The 22,216-nt window shown below is 39.3% G+C and overlaps 1 protein-coding gene across 2 annotated transcripts in view; it reads left to right on the top strand.

Moving 5' to 3' along the window:
- SYT4 (synaptotagmin 4) overlaps window positions 1-22,216 on the top strand; it is a 37,381-nt gene that overhangs the window by 1,482 nt on the left and 13,683 nt on the right. The window contains exons 2-3 of one of the 2 annotated variants that reach the window (XM_063453845.1): window positions 1,207-1,964; window positions 2,986-3,106. In XM_063453845.1, coding sequence (XP_063309915.1) covers window positions 1,207-1,964; window positions 2,986-3,106 — 879 coding nt within the window. Of the gene's footprint in view, window positions 1-1,152; window positions 1,965-2,985; window positions 3,107-22,216 lie in introns of both variants that reach the window. The other variant, XM_063453844.1, reaches the window with a different exon arrangement.

Genomic DNA, 22,216 nt, shown 5'->3' with positions numbered 1-22,216 from the left:
GTTAGCTTACATTTTAAATCTTAAGATGTCTTTCTTTGTATTGAAGGAATGGGTCAATTGTGTCTGTTATGCTAATATATATTGCTGTCTCTGCAAGGACCAACATAAAGACTTGACACTTGTACACGGTGTTCCAAAGAACTTGTGATTGCAATTTAAATGAAGCTTCAGTGACTCATTCTAGAATCCTCACAAAAGCAAATCTTATAATTAACTGGCTCCATTTTAGTTGTGTTTAGTTTACACTTGTTATAATACTTTTAATTGAGGCAGTTGAACAATGCATGAAAAATGTCCTATTCTTCAGATAAGGTCCTACATTTTACTTAGTCATTCCACATCCATTTGTGTTAATTTATGCAGACAATTACATCATAGATAAAACTATGGATTAAGCCATTTCCTGCTTGCAGTGAGTCATTTTTTTCAGATATAAAATGAAGTCATATAGTGCTTAAGATCTGTTAGACATAATTGCACTTTACTGAATCTTTTTCACTCTGGTATTTGTACGACCTTTTAATCTGAATATGCCTAGTTATATCTATATATTGCAAGGTTTAGTATTTTAATATTACATTTTAGATATTTAATAATAATAATGTATAATTTTGTGATTAAGTCATAAGCACATTCTTGCTATGTCTGCCTTCATTCATGCTTCATTATTGAAGTTTAAATCTGAATATATCACATATTTTATTGAATCCTATAAACTTAACATATACTGGGTAATACTTAAATAGGAATGAAGACTTTAAACAACAGCATCCAGTTACATTTCAATACTTACAGGTTTTTACATTGTTTCTTGCGCCATTTAATTGTTTAAAATATCTAAATATTTTACCATAGACAACTATTTACATTTGGCACTAATTGCAATATAATGAACAGTAACCTACACACTCCCAAATTGAATTATTTTATTTAGAACATGTTGGTGATACCAAAAAACAACTGTAGGTGGTGCATACAATCTGTGGTGTGTCCAAAATGTAAACATTTTTAAACAAAATATTTGGGGGTCATTGCAATGCTTATGTATTTCTACTGGATTAATTCCTCATCGTGGAAAAAATAATATCCAATCTATTTATATACATGTTGTTTCCTTATATCTTAACTGTGTTTTATATATATCATTTTTAGATGAAATCCCTTCAATGGTTGGACTCATAAGTGCATTTGGCCTTGTATTCACAGTGTCTCTATTTTCCTGGATCTGCTGCCAGCGTAAATCAACAAAATCTAACAAAACCCCTCCATATAAGTTTGTTCATGTGTTAAAGGGTGTTGATATATATCCAGAAAATTTAAACAGCAAAAAGAAATTTGGTGCCGATGAAAAAACAGAGTTGTCTCCTAAATCATTAGTCTCAAAATCATCTCTACATCTTGATCTTGAGAAAAGAGACTTAAATGGAAATTTCCCTAAAGCAAACAAAGTTAGAAGTTCTCCAGATCTTGAGGATTTTTCACAACCTCAAATACCAGAAAATGAGAAAGAATCTATATCTCCAGAGAGCATCAAGTCCAGCACATCCTTGTCATCTGTGGACAGGCAAGATAAGCTTGGAACTCTCTTCTTCTCAGTAGAGTATAACTTTGAGAAGAAAGCCTTTGTGGTTAATATAAAAGAAGCCAGATCCCTTCCAGCAATGGATGAACAATCCATGACATCTGATCCATATATAAAAATGACCATCCTTCCTGAGAAAAAGCATAAGGTCAAAACTAGAGTACTCAGGAAAACCCTTGATCCAGCTTTTGATGAGACCTTCACATTTTATGGAATTCCCTACAGTCAGGTCCAAGACTTAGTCCTACACTTTATAATCCTTAGCTTTGACAGATTCTCAAGGGATGATGTTATTGGAGAAGTCCATTTTCCTCTCTCTGGAATCGAATTGTCTGATGGAAGGATATTGTTGAACCGGGAAATAAACAAAAGGAATATCCGGGTAACTCATTTTTATGTTTCCTTATGTATTATTAGTGATGACTTTTGTGATTCATTTTCGATTTTTTTTTTATTATTATCATTCTGTTTGCTTTTAGTTATGGTAACATACATTAGTACTTTTTATTTCAGAGTGTAAATGAATTTAATGTACTATTTAAGAAAATGTTCGACTATATTTCATTCCTTTGGGAATCAAGAAAATGTCTTAAACTTTAAAGTAAATATAATTCCATAATTATAAGTAAATTAATACGTAACACTATATTATAATAAAACATATATTTTTAATTTATTAACTATACACCATTTTTTAATTTAGTTTCATATACTTATCAGATGGATTTTTACCTTTTGGGGAGGATTTTGCTACAATAGTGCCATACCTGAATTTGTAGGGAGGATTATAAACCCGAATGACTTGCAAATTCCCTTTGTCTATTATCTTGACCATACCCACTAGTATAGCCTTCATCTCCTCAAAAATCACATTCATTTCTGCTTTACATCATTCATGCAGATACCAACAGATATGGGTAGGGCTGCAAACCCTCCATTCATTAGTCATAACCAAGAACAATTATGTCATTTATTCCTGTTCAATGCCTTTAAGGGGTCTTCTAATCAAGTAAACCACATCATCCACACTACGGATCTTACCCACTTCTATCTACTTTTTTTTGCTCATCCCACCATTGCAATTCATCTCCATACCCATTACATGTAAGCAGTAAGTAATGGCCACCATTCTAAACAGAGGTTTAAATACCTTTATATAGTTAATGAAATCATACTTTACAATTAAGACACCCTTTACACATGTATGCTATTTGGGGTAGGTGTTTTATTTAATATGACAAGTGAGAACATTGTGATATAAATAAACACTAATGGCAGTGCTTCTGTAATGGTTCTCAGTGGTCATTAATGATTCATATGGTGCCATTTGGTAAACTGGAAAGCATCTGTTGTTATAACGTAGTATATTCTTCTTTTAATAAAATGTCTTATACTGGCTTTAGAAATCAGCTGGACGTGGAGAATTGCTGATCTCTCTCTGCTACCAGTCTACAACAAACACTTTAACTGTGGTTGTTCTAAAGGCTCGGCATTTACCAAAAGCTGACATATCAGGATTATCAGGTATGTAAATCTGTTTTATAAATCATCTTTTACGTAGCCACAGAGAAAGAGTTTATTCTTTTTATTGTGTTATACTAACCACTTTGTGACTTACAGTTAATCCAAGAAAAAAATATTCCATCAATGCTTCAATGTTGAATAACTTGCAATACATTTAATAATTATAAAATATATAGTATTAATGTGTAACGAAGACATTGCAATTTACAAAAAAAAACAATAATGTTGGCCAGATTCAAATACTAAAAAAAACTAGATAAGAAAAAGTAATCTCAATACTATACACTTACTAATGATAGATATATGACTATAAATAAGTGTGATGTTAACAGTTATATTGAACATGACTTGTCCATCACCAAAAAAGCATTTCCAAAAACAGAAAAATTGTGTACGACCCTATTTAAAATTGTATATTCACATTTGTATGATATTTTTCTGAAATAACGTTATATTATAGTTATTGGTGCATGCATATTCCTTGAAGGAAAATGTTCCGCTAAATTGTATTTAATGTATACGCTTATGTGTATGGGTCATCCTCCATATTTTTTTTAATATAAATACATTATAAGAGTGTTTTCATTACCATATTTTGTAAAGTGTTTATTCCAAATGGTAGGCTAGAATATGCACGTTTTCTATATTTTCTATATTAGTTGTATTTTGAAATGTCAGTTTAACACACTGTAAGTATGTTTTGTTAGAAGATGCATTCTTATGTTCTGTTAAAAGTCTGTGACCTTGAATTATCAACCATGCATGCACTTAGTAAAATAATTCATTTATTTTAGTAAAAATAATTGCAATTATGACTGTTAATAACATCATATTGCCTAACAAAAGATTTTGTTAATAATTATTGATGTCACTAATTGTCATAAACGTTGCAGAATACTTTACATCAAGTGAGGGCAAAATATTCATTATCCCACATAGATTTGTTGGTGTTGCAGTAACTCTGAAAGGTTTCAGACAAAACTCAACTTAAAAAGAGACAACATATGTCAGGAAGCAGCTATTCTATGACAAGCCACTAGGGGGCACAGCATGCATAAAAATTGCCTGTGTTTTACATATAATACATATGTATGTAAGAGGGAACCTTTGTTGCTCAATTGTTTTTACTTGGACTAGCAGCAACCAATAAAAAAAAAATATGTTTTTGATGGAAAATGACAAAAAAACAAAAAGGGTCCAACTTATTCTTTTAATGTATCATAAAAAGAAATATGACCCAAAGCATGAAATAAGGTCAAGTTTGGGACCCTAAGGGGTTGATTTATAGTTGCAGTAAAAATTGATGAGGTAATTAAAAGGAATTACACTTTAAAGTAAAAAAACAAAAAACTTATTTATTTAATGTTATTTACTAGCATTGCATATGTGGTAACTACTGAGCATAACTTCAGTGTATATTATTAATATTGGGGATAACATGACAGAAGTGAACAACTACAACTGAAAACAGTCCAATTGCCTTTTGTTGTCGTAGATGTAAAAAAATAGACAAATGGAGTCTTAGAAAATACTGAATTTAACATGACGGACCTGAACATGCTCCCCCTTTTACTCAGTGTGCAGTAGGGTGGAGACCAATCCTAAACATGGACCTATTCACATCCACCAACAGGACCTATTCACATCCACAAATTAAATATATATGTGTTTCGTATTGGGGTGATTTAACAAACAGTCGTTTATCAGTACGTTTATCTGAAAGAAAGTACTGGGAAGAGATTTAACAAAGGGTGGCATACATTTTTAGTTTAGGTTCAAAAGGTTTAACACATCACTGACACAAGTACCACCAAATCCTGACATATGTACACACCATCCATAACTGTATTTGTGTCCCCTCTGTAATTATGAGGAGCACCAGGGAAAGTTCAGTAAGCACCAGGGTCTATAGTCTATAGTGACACCGGTGCTCTGGTGTTAATTGGTTTGCACAGAAAAAACGTGTGATCAGGTACTGCATTCCAAAAGCAATTAAATTTACTCCATTACCAGTAGAATGGTCCACCACCGTAAGCCCTCCCTGTAAATTTTACCTGTGATTAGGGTATGGGTAAAAGTTAAGGTTCATGTTGCATTGATAAAGATATGGAATAGGGTTTAGGGTTTAGGGTCACAGCTATTTTCCTAAAATTGCAATAACCTTGTTAAACTTGAGGGCTAAACACCTAATTTCATAAAAAAAATATTAATGTCAATATCTGTATATACAGATACATTACAAATATTGTTTATAAAATTAAAAAGGCTAATTTAACTTTTATTGGATATAAAATAATGAAATGTATGCATGGTCATCTTTATGCTGAAATGTGCTTATACACCTATAACAAAATACCTATCCAAACAAATCATACCACCGTGGAAAACCAACATAATACTGCTCCAATGGCATATCAGAAATCTCTTTAATTTTTTATTTTAAGCTGTTGTTTAAGTAAACCTCAGTCAGATTGTTTTTATTGGAGTTGATATTCATTGTGGTTGAAGGGAGTGTAGACAAAATGATGTACAAGGTGATGCCCTTTGATTATTTGCATGTCATTACAATTAATCAATAACTGTTTTGGATGTCTAGTATATGGTCTTTTGGAATTGTTAACTTGCAGAACTGTTATTTTATTCATTAGATGAATTTTCTGTGCATAGCATAAACAAGCAAATCCTGTACCACTGAAAAATACATTGTATTTTGAAATATGTTTAATTATGCTAAGTCTATGACATGTTTAATTTTGTATGAGGAATCTAAATATGGAAACGGCATTTTAATTCATGTTTGCATATAGCATCTTAATTACACACATCAAACATCAAACATGCAACAATTCATCTCCCATTTAAAATAATCAAGATTGAAAGGTTTAATTTATCTTTTGTTTGCTATTTATAATGGACATTTTATGAATGTTTTTGTATTCATGTTTATGGGTTTCTATGCTCAGCAGAGGAATTTTACTAAGCAATATTGTAATATCTGTCTTACCTTTGCCTATATTTCCCCCAACCCACCACCCTCTTCTGTTTTATGCTTATTCGCACGCACTACACCAGCAATGTTTTTGGCTCTGCTTTGCTCCCTCAACCCTATATTCTCACTCGTGCTCTGTCTCCTTCTTTGGCTCTGTCCTTCACTAAAATATGCAATCATTCCCTCTCCTCTGGATTATTTCAGTCACTGTACAAGCACGCAATGATCTCCCCGTTTCTAAAAAAGCCTAACCTTGACCCAAACTCCCCATCCAACTGCTGCCCTATCATGCTTTTGCATGCAAGATCCTTGAGAGAGTTGTGTATGTTAGACTGACCAACATCCTTCAATACAACTCTCTGCTAGACCTGCTTCAGTATGGATTATGCACTCATCACTCTGTTGAAACTACCCTGACCAGAGTGCCCAATTATTTAATTGTTGCTAAATTCAGTGGTTGCTACTCTCTCCTCATTCTCCTTGACCTTTCTGCTGCCTTTGACACTGTTGAATATCAATAACTTCTTCTCATGCTCTGTAACCTTGGTCTATGAGAAACTGCACTTTTCTGGTTTTCCTCCTACTTCTCCCAGCACTTTTTTAATTTAATCTTTGTCTAACTTTTCCTCTACTTCCCAACCCCTCTCTGTCAGAGTTCTTCAAGGTTCTGTCCTTGGTCCCCTATTGTTCTCGATCTATACTTCTTCCCTTGACAAACTCATTAGCTCTTTTGGCTTCCAATTTAATTTCTATGCAGATAACATGCACATCTATCTGTCCTCTCCTTATCTTGATTTGTGTTTTTGACAGCCTCTTTGCTATTTCTAACTGGATGGCTGCTCATTTTCTTATACAGTCCAAAAGCTATGCTTTTCATATTTCTCGCTCAAGTGTTGCTACTCCTGTGTCTGTTTCCATCTAAGTCAGTGGCACTGCCATTAGCTCTACTTCACAGGCTCACTGACTTGGTGTTCTTTCCGGGTCCAACCTCTCCTTCACCTCTCAACTTTAGTCACTTCTATCTCAAAAACAACTGATGCACGATCATCTTTGCCGCTATCATCTGTCACCGAGACTACTGCAATCAGTGCTGTCTATAGGATTCATATTTATGGGGGGCACATGGTGAGTCAGGGACAAAAGTAGGGGGGCAGATCCATCTGTACAGACTAGTATTGCTGGTTCGTCTGTTTGCCTTTATTTATTTGGATTTCCTGTCCGTATGCCCCTGTTCGTGTGGTTCCGGAATACGGATTGAAACTACTGAACGGACGTCCACCCAGGAGAGGAGTGTGCTGCTGGTTGACCTCTTGGCCCCAATTAGAACGTTGTGGTTAACCGCAGACACCTCTCCATTCCATTGGTTTGGGGGGTCGTCGTTCGTATGCCGACCACAAGGCGGCGGCCATTTTGGGACACGAGGAAGATCAGCGGTGTTCGGTGTCGATTCTATGGAACTAAACCGAACACCGCTGGAAGCTGCCGCCCACTTTCTATTTCGTCGAGGCATACGAACACCGGTCTGTTCGGGAGTTTTGTAACGTACGTATGGACTTCACCCAGATAGCCGTCCCATGGAGTCAATCGTATACCGAAAGACTTGTGAGAGACTTTGACTCCATGGTGATTGAACTATGTACATCGGATCTGAGTGCTATTTGGTAGAAATATGCACTCAGATCCAGGCTATCTGGGGATACATTACACGAACCATATTTATTCGGTATTTCCTCATTTATGTATTTTAATGTATTTTTCATATTGTATTTAAAATGGTGATTTGCCTCTATCCTTGGAGATAATTAGGTTTCTTCCCAATTATCTCCAGGATAGAGAGGAAGGATTTATGGGTAAAATGGGGAGGGCTTACACCTAAGCCACTGCGATTGGCTACCATCCAATATGTGTTATAGTCTTCCACAAGGTCCCCTAGGGGAGTGTCCACCTTGTGGGAGACCTGCATAAATACCGGGCAGGTAGCCCCCATTAAAGCAGATTCCTGTTTGACCCTCAAGACGGAGCTTGGTCTCGTTTGTGGGAGGAATTATTACTGGGAAAGCGCTTTTCGTTATTTCTAGCTGTGAAAGGAGTTCGGCTGATTTTATGGTCGGGAGTTGCCGCGTTCACGTATCCTCCATTTGGGAGTTTGACGGTCGGCTGTTCAGAACCTGCATTTCTGGAAAAGGGGATTATTGACTAAACGGCGGTTTCATCTATCTGGCGGTGAGTGTCGTAGCATATATATATATATAGATGCTATGTTAGTCCCTCTGCAAACTGCAGTCTCAGCCAGGTAGGTAATGTGTCATTAGGGCCGGACTGGCCCACCACATACCAGGGGGGGGGGGGCGCAGCACCTGGGGCCGCCGCAATTAGGCTGCTGAAGGCCTGAGGGAGACCTGTGCTGTCTCTGTTTTGCTCCCCCACCCTTGCGCGCTACTTAATGAGACTGGGGCTGGAATATGATGTCACATACCGGCCCCCGTCTCATTAAGCTGCACGCTGGGGAGCAGAGCAGAGACAGCACAGCTCCCTATTCGCAGCTAATATTGGCGACTACTATTGGTGCAGCGAGCCGCCTGCCCTGCACGACCACCCAGCATGCCGCCCGCATCCATAATCCTCCAACTTTCCGTCCACCTGAACGATCGCCCACTGGACCCCACAGATATCAATACAAGCAATAATGTGTGAGTCAGTCTGTCAGTGTGAGTGTATGGGATTGTCATGGTGTGTGTGTCTGTCATGGTGTGTGTGTGTGTGTCTGTCTTGGTGTGTGTGTTTCTATCTGTCGTAGTGTGTCTACATGTGTGTGTGTGTCTGTCTGTCTGTCTGTCATGGTGTGTGTCTGTCTGTCATGGTGGGTGTGTCTGTCTGTGTCATGGTGTGTGTGTATGTTTGTGTCATGGTGTGTGTGTCAGTCATGGTGTGTGTGTGTGTGTCTTCATGGTGTGTGTGTCTGTCAAAGTGTGTGTGTGTGTGTCAGTCATGGTATGTGTGTGTGTCATGGTGCGTGTGTGTCTGTCTGTCATGGTATATGTGTGTGTCAAGGTGTGTGTGTGTGTCTGTCATGGTATATGTGCTTGTCATGGTGTGTGTGTGTCATGGTGTCTGTCCTGGTGTATGTGTGTGTTTGTGTGTTTAGGTTATTAGACCCCTTCCATTGGCAAGGAATAGTGTTTTTTCTCACCTTTTTTTCCCCACGCCTCAACTGGCACTGCCTCTATGGCTGCGATCATCAAGCTTGATGATCTCAGCCAATCCAATGTTTTGCCAAAGGATCAGCTGCAAAATGATACACCAATCAGTATCTCCTCATAGAGATGCATTGCATCAATGTATCTCTATGGGGAATGTTCAGCACCTCCATGCAGAGCGTGGAGGCGCTGAATGTAGGTGCCTCACACTGTGCAGCACTGACACAGGAAGCACCTCTAGTGACCGTCTGTGTGGCTGTCATTAGAACTGTCACAAGGAAGCAATGTAAATACTGCCTTTTCTCTGAAAATTCAGTGTTTACATTGAAAAGCTTGCAGGGACAGGCTATAGACACCAGAACCACTGCCTTAAGCTGTGTGTGTGACTGCTTGTTAGTGAGTTTGCTTGCGTCTGTGTGTGTGAGCCTGCTAGTGAGTGAGCTTGTGAGTGTGTGTGCCTACTAGTGAGTGAGCTTGTGTGTGCATGTGTGCTTGCTAGTGAGTGAGCTTGCGTGTGTATGTGTGTCATTGGTTATAGCTCTACTAATCAGTGCATACCGCTCATGAATTCTGTCAGATTGTTTTGGAACAGTTTGATAAAGCCTGGTGTTCTCCACTGCATATATAACCAGATTCCTCTAAAGCAAGATTTTAGAAGCATATCATCATATCTGTTCCATTGTAGGTGTGGCATTGTGCCAATGACTCGTTCGCAGGAAAAAGTAAAGGGTGGCCGCAAAATATCTAAACCATGTTTATTATAAACTTTTCTGTTGGGAACATGTGTGTGTCAGTGAGCTTTTCTGTATGGTGCTTGTGTGTGTCAGTGAACGTGTCTGTAGTGAGCATTTGTGTGACAGTGAGCTTGTCTGTAATGAGCTTGCATGTGTCAGTGAGCTTGTCTGTAGGAAGCATGTGTGTATCAGTGAGTTTTTCTGTAGTGAGCATGTGTGTGTGACAGTGAGCTTGTCTGTAGAAGGCTTGTGCATGTCAGAGTTTGTTTACTATGTTTGTGTGTATATCAAAAAGCTAGTCTGTGTGTGTCAGTGAGATTGTCTGTCAGTGAACCTATGTGTGTGCATCTGTGAGTTTGTGTTTTTATGTCAATAAGCTTATGTATATCAGTGAGTTTGTTTGTCTATGAGACTGTGTATCAATGAGCTTGTGTGTGTCAGTGAGATTATCTGTGTCTGCATGTGAGTATGCGTACTGTATAATTAAACTTTTACTCTGAAAGGACCAATATTTTATATTAGAAAAATAAATATATATTTATGTTGTATATCTATCTATCTATCTATCTATCTACCTATATATATATATATATATATATATATATATATATATATGTATATATATATATATATGTATATATATATATATATATATATATACATATATATATATATATATATAAACATATATACAACATATATAAATATGTGTTTATATATTACTTATCTTGGAAAAAAAGACACTGAGGGGTCAAAACGTTGATCGGGACAAGTTATGAATAATATTTGAATAAACTAAACGTTTGGACTAAGACCTATGAGTGTACCTCCTTTCTTCAATGTAAATATATATATAAACATATTGTCAGGGTACCTGAAGCCTCTACCTCCGAAAGAGGTAGAGACTTAGTAGTTTACTCCTCCAGCAGGTCGGCTTCCTCCATCCCTCGCGGCTCTCCTAGACACTCTCACGCCGGCCGCGAGGGATCCGTCTCATTTTATGACGTCACGCACGCTGTCCGACGTCATGACGTCAGTCCGGACCGATCTGTCACTCAAGTGACTGGAAGCCACTCAGGACTCGTCGGAGGCGGGTATACTCACTGTAACCAGGGTATTTAAACCTGTTTCTCCCATTCACTCTTTGCCCTGTCGTGGTTCTAGCCTGTCTAGTCACACAGTGCTCTGGCGATTTCAGTTATTCCTTTGGTTCCGACCCGGCTAGTTTGACTTACTCTGTTTCCCTCTGGTATCCTTGACCCGGCTTGTTCCTCGCTCACCTGTCCTCTCGTTCCCTCGACCTCGGCTTGTTTCTGACCATTCTCTTTACTCTCCGTACGTTAGTCCGGCCATTCTAAGGTCCGGTATACGTACCCTGTCCTGTTTGTACTTTGCGTGTTGGATCCCTGTCCCGATCCTGACATTACAACAGGGCCAATGGATCCTGCAGGTACAAACAGTCAGGTTGGTCCCTCTGATTCCAGGTTTGACGCCATGGAACACAGAATGGACCAGATGGCACTAGCACTACAGGCGCTATTATCTCGTGCCAATAACCCACCTGAGGAGATCCGTACTACTTCCATCTCTCCTGTAAGTTCTGGTCTAGAGGTAGCCACTGTAGGTGCCTCTTCCTGTATTACCCCACCTGTACGTTATGGTGGTTCACCGGAGAAGTGTCGTGGTTTTTTGAACCAGATTAGTATCCACTTCGAACTACAACCTCGCTCCTATCCCACAGATAGGGCAAAAGTTGGATTTATTATCACCCTACTCATTGAGAAAGCTCTGAGATGGGCCAACCCACTATGGGAGAATGATAACCCATTGGTATATAATTATAATGCCTTTGTAGCTGCATTTAGAAGAACTTTTGACCCTCCTGGTAGGAAGGTTAATGCAGCCAGATTACTGTTGCGCCTGAGACAGGAGAACCAAACACTTGTGGATTATGCACTAGAGTTCAGGTCTCTGGCGGCAGAAGTCAAGTGGAATGAGCAGGCTTATATAGATGTATTTTTGAACGGGCTATCAGATATTATCCTTGATGAGGTTGCTACTAGGGAGCTTCCTGAGAATTTAGAGGACTTAATTTCGTTCATTTCTCGTATTGATGAGCGTTTAAGAGAGAGACAGAATACTAGAGAGAGGAACTTCAGACCTGCCTTTAAATTAGCCCCTACATTTCAAAGTCCTGATTCCAATACCTCACTGTATCCTGAACCTATGCAGATAGGCAATACTCGCCTCTCTGAAGAGGAGAGGCAGTACAGGAGAAGGGAGGGTTTATGTATGTATTGTGGAGCCAGAGGTCATTTGCGTCTGAATTGTCCTACTCGCTCGGGAAACGCCCGCACCTAAGTTTCTCTAGAGGACAGGCCTTGGGTGTTTCTATTTTGTCCTCTACGCATAATTATAAAAATCACAGGCTTCTGCTACCAGTTTCTTTAACTTGGGAGAAGGGAGTACTAAAGACTATGGCTTTGATAGATTCCGGAGCTGCTGAGAATTTTATCGACCAAGTCTTTGCTACTAAACACACTATCCCATCCCAGTTAAGGGATACACCCTTGGCCGTTGAGGCCATAGATGGTAGACCTTTACTTGAGCCTGTTATCTCTCGTGAGACTATACCCATTAACTTAACTATTGGTATCTTACACGAGGAGAACTTATCACTTATGCTCATTTCATCTCCTTCTGTTCCCATAGTCCTGGGCTACCCATGGTTAAAGAGACATAACCCTATTATCGATTGGGAATTAGGGGAGATAATCTCATGGGGCCAGGGTTGTCAGGAGAGGTGTTTACGCAGGGTGTCTCCATTGGCTATGATTAACACACCAGATAGTTCTACCCAGTCTACAGGGAGACAGATACCTCCTCTGTACATAGACTTGAAAGCAGTGTTCGATAAGAAGAACGCTGATACACTACCCCCACACAGGACCTTTGATTGTAAAATTAATCTTTTGCCCGGCACCATGCCCCCCAGGGGTAATGTATATCCTCTATCCATTAAAGAGAATTCTGTTTTAGAGGAATATATTCAGGAGAATTTAGACAAGGGATTCATTAGGAGATCCTCTTCTCCCGCCGGGGCTGGATTTTTTTTTGTTAAAAAGAAGGATGGCTCACTCAGACCATGTATTGATTACCGAGGTTTGAATAAAATAACCATTAGGAATGCCTATCCGATCCCCTTGATTACCGAGCTCTTTGATCGGCTAAAAGGTTCTAAGATTTTCACCAAGTTGGACCTCAGAGGGGCATATAACTTGGTGAGAATTCAACAAGGTCACGAGTGGAAGACGGCGTTTAATACCCGCTACGGTCATGCCTTTTGGCCTTTGTAACGCACCGGCAGTATTCCAGGATCTAATTAACGAAGTTCTTAGGGAATTTCAACAGGATTGTGTTATTGTATACCTGGATGACATTCTCATACACTCTAGAGAGATTGAGACCCACCATAGACAAGTCAGAAAGGTATTACACAAACTTCTACAACACGGCTTATACTGCAAATTGGAGAAATGCAGCTTTGACCAGACCCAGATAGATTTTCTTGGATACGTGATTTCTGGGGAAGGCTTTAAGATGGATCCTGACAAACTCCAGTCTATTCTAGATTGGCCATTGCCTAAGGGACTCAAGGCTATTCAGAGGTTTATTGGGTTCTCCAATTATTATAGGCGCTTCATTAAGGGTTACTCTTCTATTATTGCACCTATTACCAATATGACCAAACAAGGGGCTGATACTAAGACTTGGTCTACTGAAGCTCTCGTTGCTTTCAAAAATCTCAAAGAACTTTTTGCTTCTGCTCCAATATTAGTCCATCCTGATACATCCTTGCCGTTCCTACTTGAGGTCGATGCCTCTGAGACAGGAGTAGGTGCCGTTCTCTAACAAAGGTTGGGGGTGGATAAACCGTTACATCCTTGTGGTTTTTTTTCCAAGAAATTTTCTGGGCCTGAGAGCAGGTATGACATCGGAGACAGGGAATTGTTAGCAGTCATTAAAGCCTTGAAAGAGTGGAGACATCTATTGGAGGGCACCTTACATCCGGTTACTATTTTGACGGACCACAAGAACTTGTCCTATATTGGGGAGGCTAAGCGTTTGTCCTCTAGGCAAGCTCGTTGGTCCTTATTCCTGACTCATTTAAATTATGTACTTACTTACAGACCTGGCTCTAAGAACTCTAAGGCCGATGCTTTGTCTCGACAATATGAACCTTTCACTGTATCTGAACCGATTCTTTCTTCTATAGTTCCTAAATGCAAGATTGTTGCTAATACGAATCTCAGGATTCATTCCCCATTACTGGCCGAGATCATTAAGCTGCAACATCTAGCACCTAAACAGACTCCTGAGGGTCGACATTTCGTTCCTCCTACTCTTCAACTGGAGCTGTTGCAATGTTTCCATAACAGCAAGATGGCGGGACATCCTGGTATTCGCAAGACGTATGCTTTGATTTCTAAAGACTTCTGGTGGCCTGCTTTACGTAAAGATACTAAAGATTTCATCGCTGCGTGTGAAGTGTGTACTAAGACCAAACAACCTCATACGCTCCCAAGTGGATTCCTGCATCCCTTAGAGGTACCAGAGAAACCATGGTCTTGTTTGGCCATGGACTTTATTGTCGATCTACCTATCTCTAAAAAACAGACTGTTATCCTCACCGTGGTTGACAGATTCACCAAGATGGCCCACTTCATTCCCTTGCCTAAACTTCCATCCTCCCAAGAGTTGGCAGAGATATTCGCGAGGGAGATTTTTCGCTTACATGGGATACCTTCCCAAATCGTATCTGACAGAGGGTCCCAATTTGTTTCCCGTTTTTGGAGATCCTTTTGTTCTCAACTAGGTATTAAATTAAATTTCTCTTCTGCCTATCATCCCCAGTCTAACGGAGCTGCTGAACGTACTAACCAAAAGATTGAGCAATATCTACGTTGTTTTGTTTCCGAACACCAGGACGATTGGGTCGGTTTGATTCCTTGGGCGGAGTTTGCGCACAACAATCTCGTTTGTGACTCTACTCATTCAAGCCCCTTCTACATGAACTATGGCTTTCATCCATCTATTCTTCCCTCGGTTTCTCCTTCCCAAGGTGTACCGTCGGTTGATGTACATGTTGCCAATTTGAGGAAGTTGTGGGATCAGACTCGACAAATTCTTCTACACAATTCTATGCTGGTTAAGAAACACGCCGATAAACGTAGAAGGGCGGCTCCGATTTTCGTTCCAGGCGATAGAGTATGGTTAAGCACTAGGAATATTCGGCTTAAAGTTCCTTCCATGAAATTCGCTCCTCGATATATTGGCCCTTACAGGATCTTGACTCGAATTAACCCAGTGGCGTATCGTCTAGCTCTCCCAGCTGCCTTACGCATCCCTAACTCCTTTCACGTTTCATTGTTGAAACCCCTAGATTGTAACAGATTCTCCTCCACGATCGCCCCTCCTCGATCTGTTCAGGTGGAGGGTCAGGAGGAGTATGAGGTTAACTCCATCATTGATTCTCGTATCTCTCGGGGGAGAGTACAATATTTGGTCGACTGGAAGGGATATGGTCCTGAGGAGAGAAGTTGGGTACCACAAGAGGATGTTCATGCTCCTCGCCTTCGCAGGGCGTTTCACTCACGCTTTCCGTCTCGTCCCGGTTCCTTCCGCCCGGTGGGCGTATCTGAGAGGGGGCGTACTGTCAGGGTACCTGAAGCCTCTACCTCCGAAAGAGGTAGAGACTTAGTAGTTTACTCCTCCAGCAGGTCGGCTTCCGCCATCCCTCGCGGCTCTCCTAGACACTCTCACGCCGGCCGCGAGGGATCCGTCTCATTTTATGACGTCACGCACGCTGTCCGACGTCATGACGTCAGTCCGGACCGATCTGTCACTCAAGTGACTGGAAGCCACTCAGGACTCGTCGGAGGCGGGTATACTCACTGTAACCAGGGTATTTAAACCTGTTTCTCCCATTCACTCTTTGCCCTGTCGTGGTTCTAGCCTGTCTAGTCACACAGTGCTCTGGCGATTTCAGTTATTCCTTTGGTTCCGACCCGGCTAGTTTGACTTACTCTGTTTCCCTCTGGTATCCTTGACCCGGCTTGTTCCTCGCTCACCTGTCCTCTCGTTCCCTCGACCTCGGCTTGTTTCTGACCATTCTCTTTACTCTCCGTACGTTAGTCCGGCCATTCTAAGGTCCGGTATACGTACCCTGTCCTGTTTGTACTTTGCGTGTTGGATCCCTGTCCCGATCCTGACACATATATACAACATATATAAATATGTGTTTATATACAGTTGCAAGAAAAAGTATGTGAACCCTTTGGAATGATATGGATTTCTGCACAAATTCGTCATAAAATGTGATCTGATCATCATCTGAGTCACAACAATAGACACTCACAGTCTGCTTAAACTAATAACACACAAAGAATGAAATGTTGCCATGTTTTTATTGAACACACCATGTAAACATTCACAGTGCAGGTGGGAAAAGTATGTGAACCCTTGGATTTAATAACTGGTTTAACCTCCTTTGGCAGCAATAACTTCAACCAAAACTTTCCTGTAGTAGCAGATCAGACGTGCACAACGGTCAGGAGTAATTATTGACCATTCCTCTTTACAGAACTGTTTCAGTTCAGCAATATTCTTGGGATGTCTGGTGTGAATCACTTTCATGAGGTCATGCCACAGCATCTCAATCGGGTTGAGGTCAGGACTCTGACTGGGTCACTTCAGAAGGCGTATTTTCTTCTGTTTAAGCCAATCTGTTGTTGATTTACTTCTATGTTTTGGGTCATTGTCCTGTTGCAACACCCATCTTCTGTTGAGCTTCAGCTGGGAGACAGATGGCCTTAAGTTCTCCTGCAAAATGTCTCGATAAACTTGGGAATTAATTTTTCCTTCGATGATAGCAATCCGTCCAGGCCCTGTCGCAGCAAAGCAGCCCCAAACCATGATGCCCCCACCACCATACTTCACAGTTAGGATGAGGTTTTGATGTTGGTGTGCTGTGCCTCTTTTTCGCCACACATAGTGTTGTGTGTTTCTTCCAAACAACTCAACTTTGGTTTCATCTGTCCACAGAATATTTTGCCAGTACTGCTTTGGAACATCCAGGTGCTCTTGTGCAAACTGTAAACGTGCAGCAATGTTTTGTTTGGACAGCAGTGGCTTCCTCTGTGGTATCCTCCCATGAAATCCATTCTTGTTTAGTGTTTTACGTATTGTAGATTCACTAACAGGGATGTTAGCATTTGTCAGTGACTTTTGTAAGTCTTAGCTGACACTCTAGGATTCTTCTTCACCTCATTGAGCAGTCTGCGCTGTGCTCTTGCAGTCATCTTTACAGAACGGCCACTCCTAGGGAGAGTAGCAGCAGTGCTGAACTTTCTCCATTTATAGGCAATTTGTCTTACCATGGACTGATGAACAGCAAGGCCTTTGGAGATACTTTTATAACCCTTTCCAGCTTTATGCAAGTCAACAATTCTTAATCGTAGGTCTTCTGAGAGCTCTTTTGTGCGAGGCATCATTCACATCAGGCAATGCTTTTTGTGAAAAGCAAACCCAGAACTGGTGTGTGTTTTTTATAGGGCAGGGCAGCTGTAACCAACACCTCCAATCTCATCTCATTGATTGGAATCCAGTTGGCTGACATCTCACTCCAATTAGCTTTTGGAGATGTCATTAGTCTTGGGGTTCACATACTTTTTCCACCTGCACTGTGAATGTTTACATGGTGTGTTCAATAAAAACATGGCAACATTTCATTCCTTGTGTGTTATTAGTTTAAGCAGACTGTGATTGTCCATTGTTGTGACCTAGATGATGATCAGATCACATTTTATGACGAATTTGTGCAGAAATCCATATCATTCCAAAGGGTTCACATACTTTTTCTTACAACTGTATTACTCAATCATCTGGGGTAGCAAGACATAGCCTTACATATTACATGTGACAATATATTGCGCAATGACTTATGGGGCTGGCATTTTTTTCCAGGGCTGCTTTGTATCCCCAGTTCGGCCCTGTGTGTCACAACATAGATGTAGCCACACTGTCTGTTCAGCTTGCAATCCATGTATTGTTTGCTCCCTCTTCCATCCATGTCTCTGTTCCCCTCCCTTTCATGTCTTTTCGTCACCCTTCTTCCATGTTGTGGCTGTAGTGTGCATTGTATGCAGTGTGTGTACATTGTGTGTGTGTGTGTGTATAGTGGATGCAGTGTCTGTGTTTGTGTAGGGAATACAGTGTGTGTAGTGTATCTAGTGTTTGTGTGGTGGATGCAGTGTGTCTAGTGGATGCAGTGTCTGTGTAGTTGATCAACAAATATAGTGCACTATGCAATACAAGGTGCTTACAGATTTGTAATACCCAGAAAAAAATGAAATTCATATTAGCAGGTACAACACACGTGTAAGTACCTCTAACATAACACACAATATTGAAAAAATGTGGAGTGCACTGAGTGGAGAAATAAACCACTTCAAGCAAACCCAGTGGAGCGCTAAAATCGAATTGACATTAAGACTTACCCTCTACAGGAATAATTATGTACTAGGGAAAATAGCTGAAACAAAATAAATTGACAAAATAGGATGTAGTATATAAGTATGATCGGCTTGGTTAAATATCTATATATAACTCACTCACATAGCATAGAGCCTTGGGTGCTCAGATCACACTCACAAGGGCATGTTAAGGTAATACCAAACCTCTTCTGTGTATGGACCCAGGTGTTCAGAAAAAAAAGATACAAATGAAGCAAATGCTGCTAGTGTACTATCTTCAGTACACATATAATTATAAAAATTGTGCAAATTTCTGCTCACCTTTTGGAGAGCCAAATATGCCGGGCTTTCAGTATGATATGCACTGTGCCTTTAAGAGGGCACTAATGTTCTTTTAAAAGAAGAAATATACAGGAACTCACTAGACTTGTCAAATTGCTAGTATACTTTATTAAACATAAATAAAAACCAAGCTGATAAAAAAACCAAGCTAGATACCAGTAAAATACTGTCCCAAAAATTCATCCTGATCATTCGAGATGCGTTTCACCTTGTCCTAAGGCTTTCTCAATCGGGTTCCTGCTTTCAAAACGCTTCCTTTGTTTATGCCTGAAGGCTACCGTGTGAGATATCGTCTTATTTGTTTCTTGTCCAATCACAGAGGCGATGTGGGGAGGTGTGTTGCTGCACAGTGGTAGGTCATCCTCCTAACTTACGTATGCTGAAGTGCCATATCGGAGTGTTCGTAACGTCTTCTCTTTTCTTCAGGGGAAATGCTGTAGCGTAACGGTCAGCACCCATTTTACATATTGGCAACTTGTCTGGTAATTAATCTTAATCTTGGTAATAAAAGTTCATTACATAAAAAATACATAGCAAAGGAGAGGCATCAGTAAAAATATCATATACAAATACAAAGATAAAGCACCGCGCTTACAGCAGCAGTAGCTTAGTATCCAACAGCTCAAAATACATAGTAAAAACAAAGAGAGTGTTACCTGCGCTCTGGCCTAAATCCCTATGTACATTTAAACAAAATGGAGTCTCTTTAGTTTTATTCCAATGGCCATTTGAATATATAAGCTCACCTGCCACGTCAAGGCAAGCCTCAAAAGGTGAGTCCTACACTAGCCATTAGATATGCTAATATCAGTAAAAATACGTTTTGTCATTAGATATAAACAATTACTCGTGACCCTACTTGTATTAGTGTAATAATAGTTTAAAATATCATTAAAATATCATTATAAAGGCTATATCATAATAAAAATAAATAATACATTAATTAATAAGTATTAATGATAATTATGCCCATTACATCTAATACAGGAAAGCCAAAATTATAATTTATAGCTTTCCCAACACTTTAAAAGAAAGTGTAATAAAATATATTAAATATTGACCATTATACTAATAATAATAATTTTTTTTTAAATCCATAAAATAATAATAGCAGCTACAAAAAGTGCACAGTTAAAAATCACTATTTAAACTATTTGGTTGTAAGGTGTTTAGATTAAAGATCCACTTAATCTCAGATTGTCCCATCTTTCTAATTATATCCTCGTCCCTCCAGTTAATTTTAACTTTTTGAATTCCTAAAAATTGCAATTTGTGTAGTGCATGCAATGTTGGATAAGTATGTGTTGGATAAGTGCTGGGAGGTGAGACGTTGAAAAGTATAATATAATAACAGTATAAATTTGGTCTTTCCTTCCATTTTCTCCTCTACTTTTCTTCCTTGCTTCCCCCATCTTCTCGTCTCTTCTTCTATTTTAATCATTCCCCATTATTAAAACTTGTTTTCAACTTTAGAGGATATTAAACAAAAACTGCTAATGAAGCAGTATTGGTGTATAGAACATGCCTCTGAAGTTTCCCTCCTCCATTCTCTGCCATTTAGGACTTTAGTTTCTGCTTATGCAGCCCTAGCAACACTTCCCCTGGCTGTGACTAACAAATGGTTTCATTTTCAACCAGATGTAATTTACTATAAACGTTTTTATCTTCTGCTATGCAAATTAAACTTTATCTGCATACAGGATGCTCCTGCGGGGTCTGGCAAGCTATTAACAGAGCAGGAGATTGGAAATTCTATATTAAATAGAATTTGCAATAAAGGAAGTATGAACATTAGATGGCTCTTTACAGGAAGTGTTTAGGAAGACTGTGCAAGTCACATGCAGGGAGGTGTGGCTAGAACTGCATTAACAAAGTGATTTAACTCTTTAATGGCAGATAATTTCCAGAGAATGAGAATGCATAGTCATGATCTATACTCCAAATCTGCCCCATTAAGCTAAAGTCATCGGGTGACCATAATGTCCCTTTAAGCAATTTCTCATAATTATTGTAATATACATTACAAACAGATTAAAAAAGAAATCAAAATGGAGTCCACTATACCAGCATATGGTATACTATTATGGCATGGAATTAAATGTTATGCTATTATAAAGGAGTATGCAGGTCCAAGTTTATACATTTCAGATTGTACATATCCTAGCTTTTATGACCAGAGCATGTGAGTTTACTTGTGCATAATGCAGATAGCTTACCTATATACAGCTGTCTCCATATTTAATCTCAGCATTGAACTGATTGTTTGGCTTCATAATGAGAAATATCAGTCAGTCAGTGTTACACTTAGATGGCCAAATATGTTTTAACAGCTCTGTATAGATAGACTTCCAAGTTCATATGTAACAGTGGTTCTACACCTACTCTGGCAGGGATTAATGCTATGGATATGGCATTAATATGGTGATCCATTCTCATGTTATAAAATCAGCTCAGTGACCCATTTTTAAATTTGAATTACAATTCATTATAGAACACAATTTTATTACATTTATCCAAGTGTGAAAACTGTCTCATTTGCACTGGGGGACATCAATGATGCAGTAAACTGGGGCCTGGGGCCTGGGGCCTGACAATTAGTATGTTTCTTTCTGACCAGTTGAGACATACTGATAATGCATGGAGCCCAAATTCTAGTCAGGACACAGGGCTTAGGAACCACTGATGTAGACAGTATAAATCCATGTTTTCTTTGTAAATGCATTGAATAAGTAGCAGACTGTTGCTACGGTAATCCAACTGAATGTGGGCTGAAATATAAGACACAGTGGAAGCAGTTTGCATATTGTCACAGGGCACAGTATGGGAGAATTATCTTTCTCAGAGATGCTGCATTTAAATAAGGAGTTTTAATATACTACAAAATGTGTACATTTGAAATGTTTGTGAGCACTTTTTAATTCATTACCATAAAATTTAGTGTCTGGGCAAATCATTAATTTATAGAGGAAATAGTTATTTTTAAAGTTTTACTCTAGGAGGTTAGCTAAATAAAATAGGTAATTATAATATTTTGGAATGCGGTTTATATCAAATGTATTGCAATATTAATGATCAAAATAGGAAGCCAAACATTTCTATTTCTGATTTCTGGGGTTTACTAGCTCAATTAAATTCAATGTTACTGAACTGATTTTGGTTAAAAAAAAAACTCCCTACAGACTTTATTTTTAAAATGTTTAATTCCAGAGATGAATAATTTTCATTTTCTGTGAGTTCGGCCACATCCTTTGACTGACAATCAACCAGACGGGATATTCTCTCCTGGCTGGCAATATTTATCAGTTTTGTGTAAT

The sequence above is a fragment of the Pelobates fuscus genome, chromosome 5 (assembly GCF_036172605.1).
Source record: "Pelobates fuscus isolate aPelFus1 chromosome 5, aPelFus1.pri, whole genome shotgun sequence".
In the NCBI taxonomy this organism is placed as follows: domain Eukaryota; kingdom Metazoa; phylum Chordata; class Amphibia; order Anura; family Pelobatidae; genus Pelobates; species Pelobates fuscus.
The sequence above is the reverse complement of the archived record's forward strand: the minus strand, read 5'-3'. Positions and strand labels throughout refer to the sequence as shown.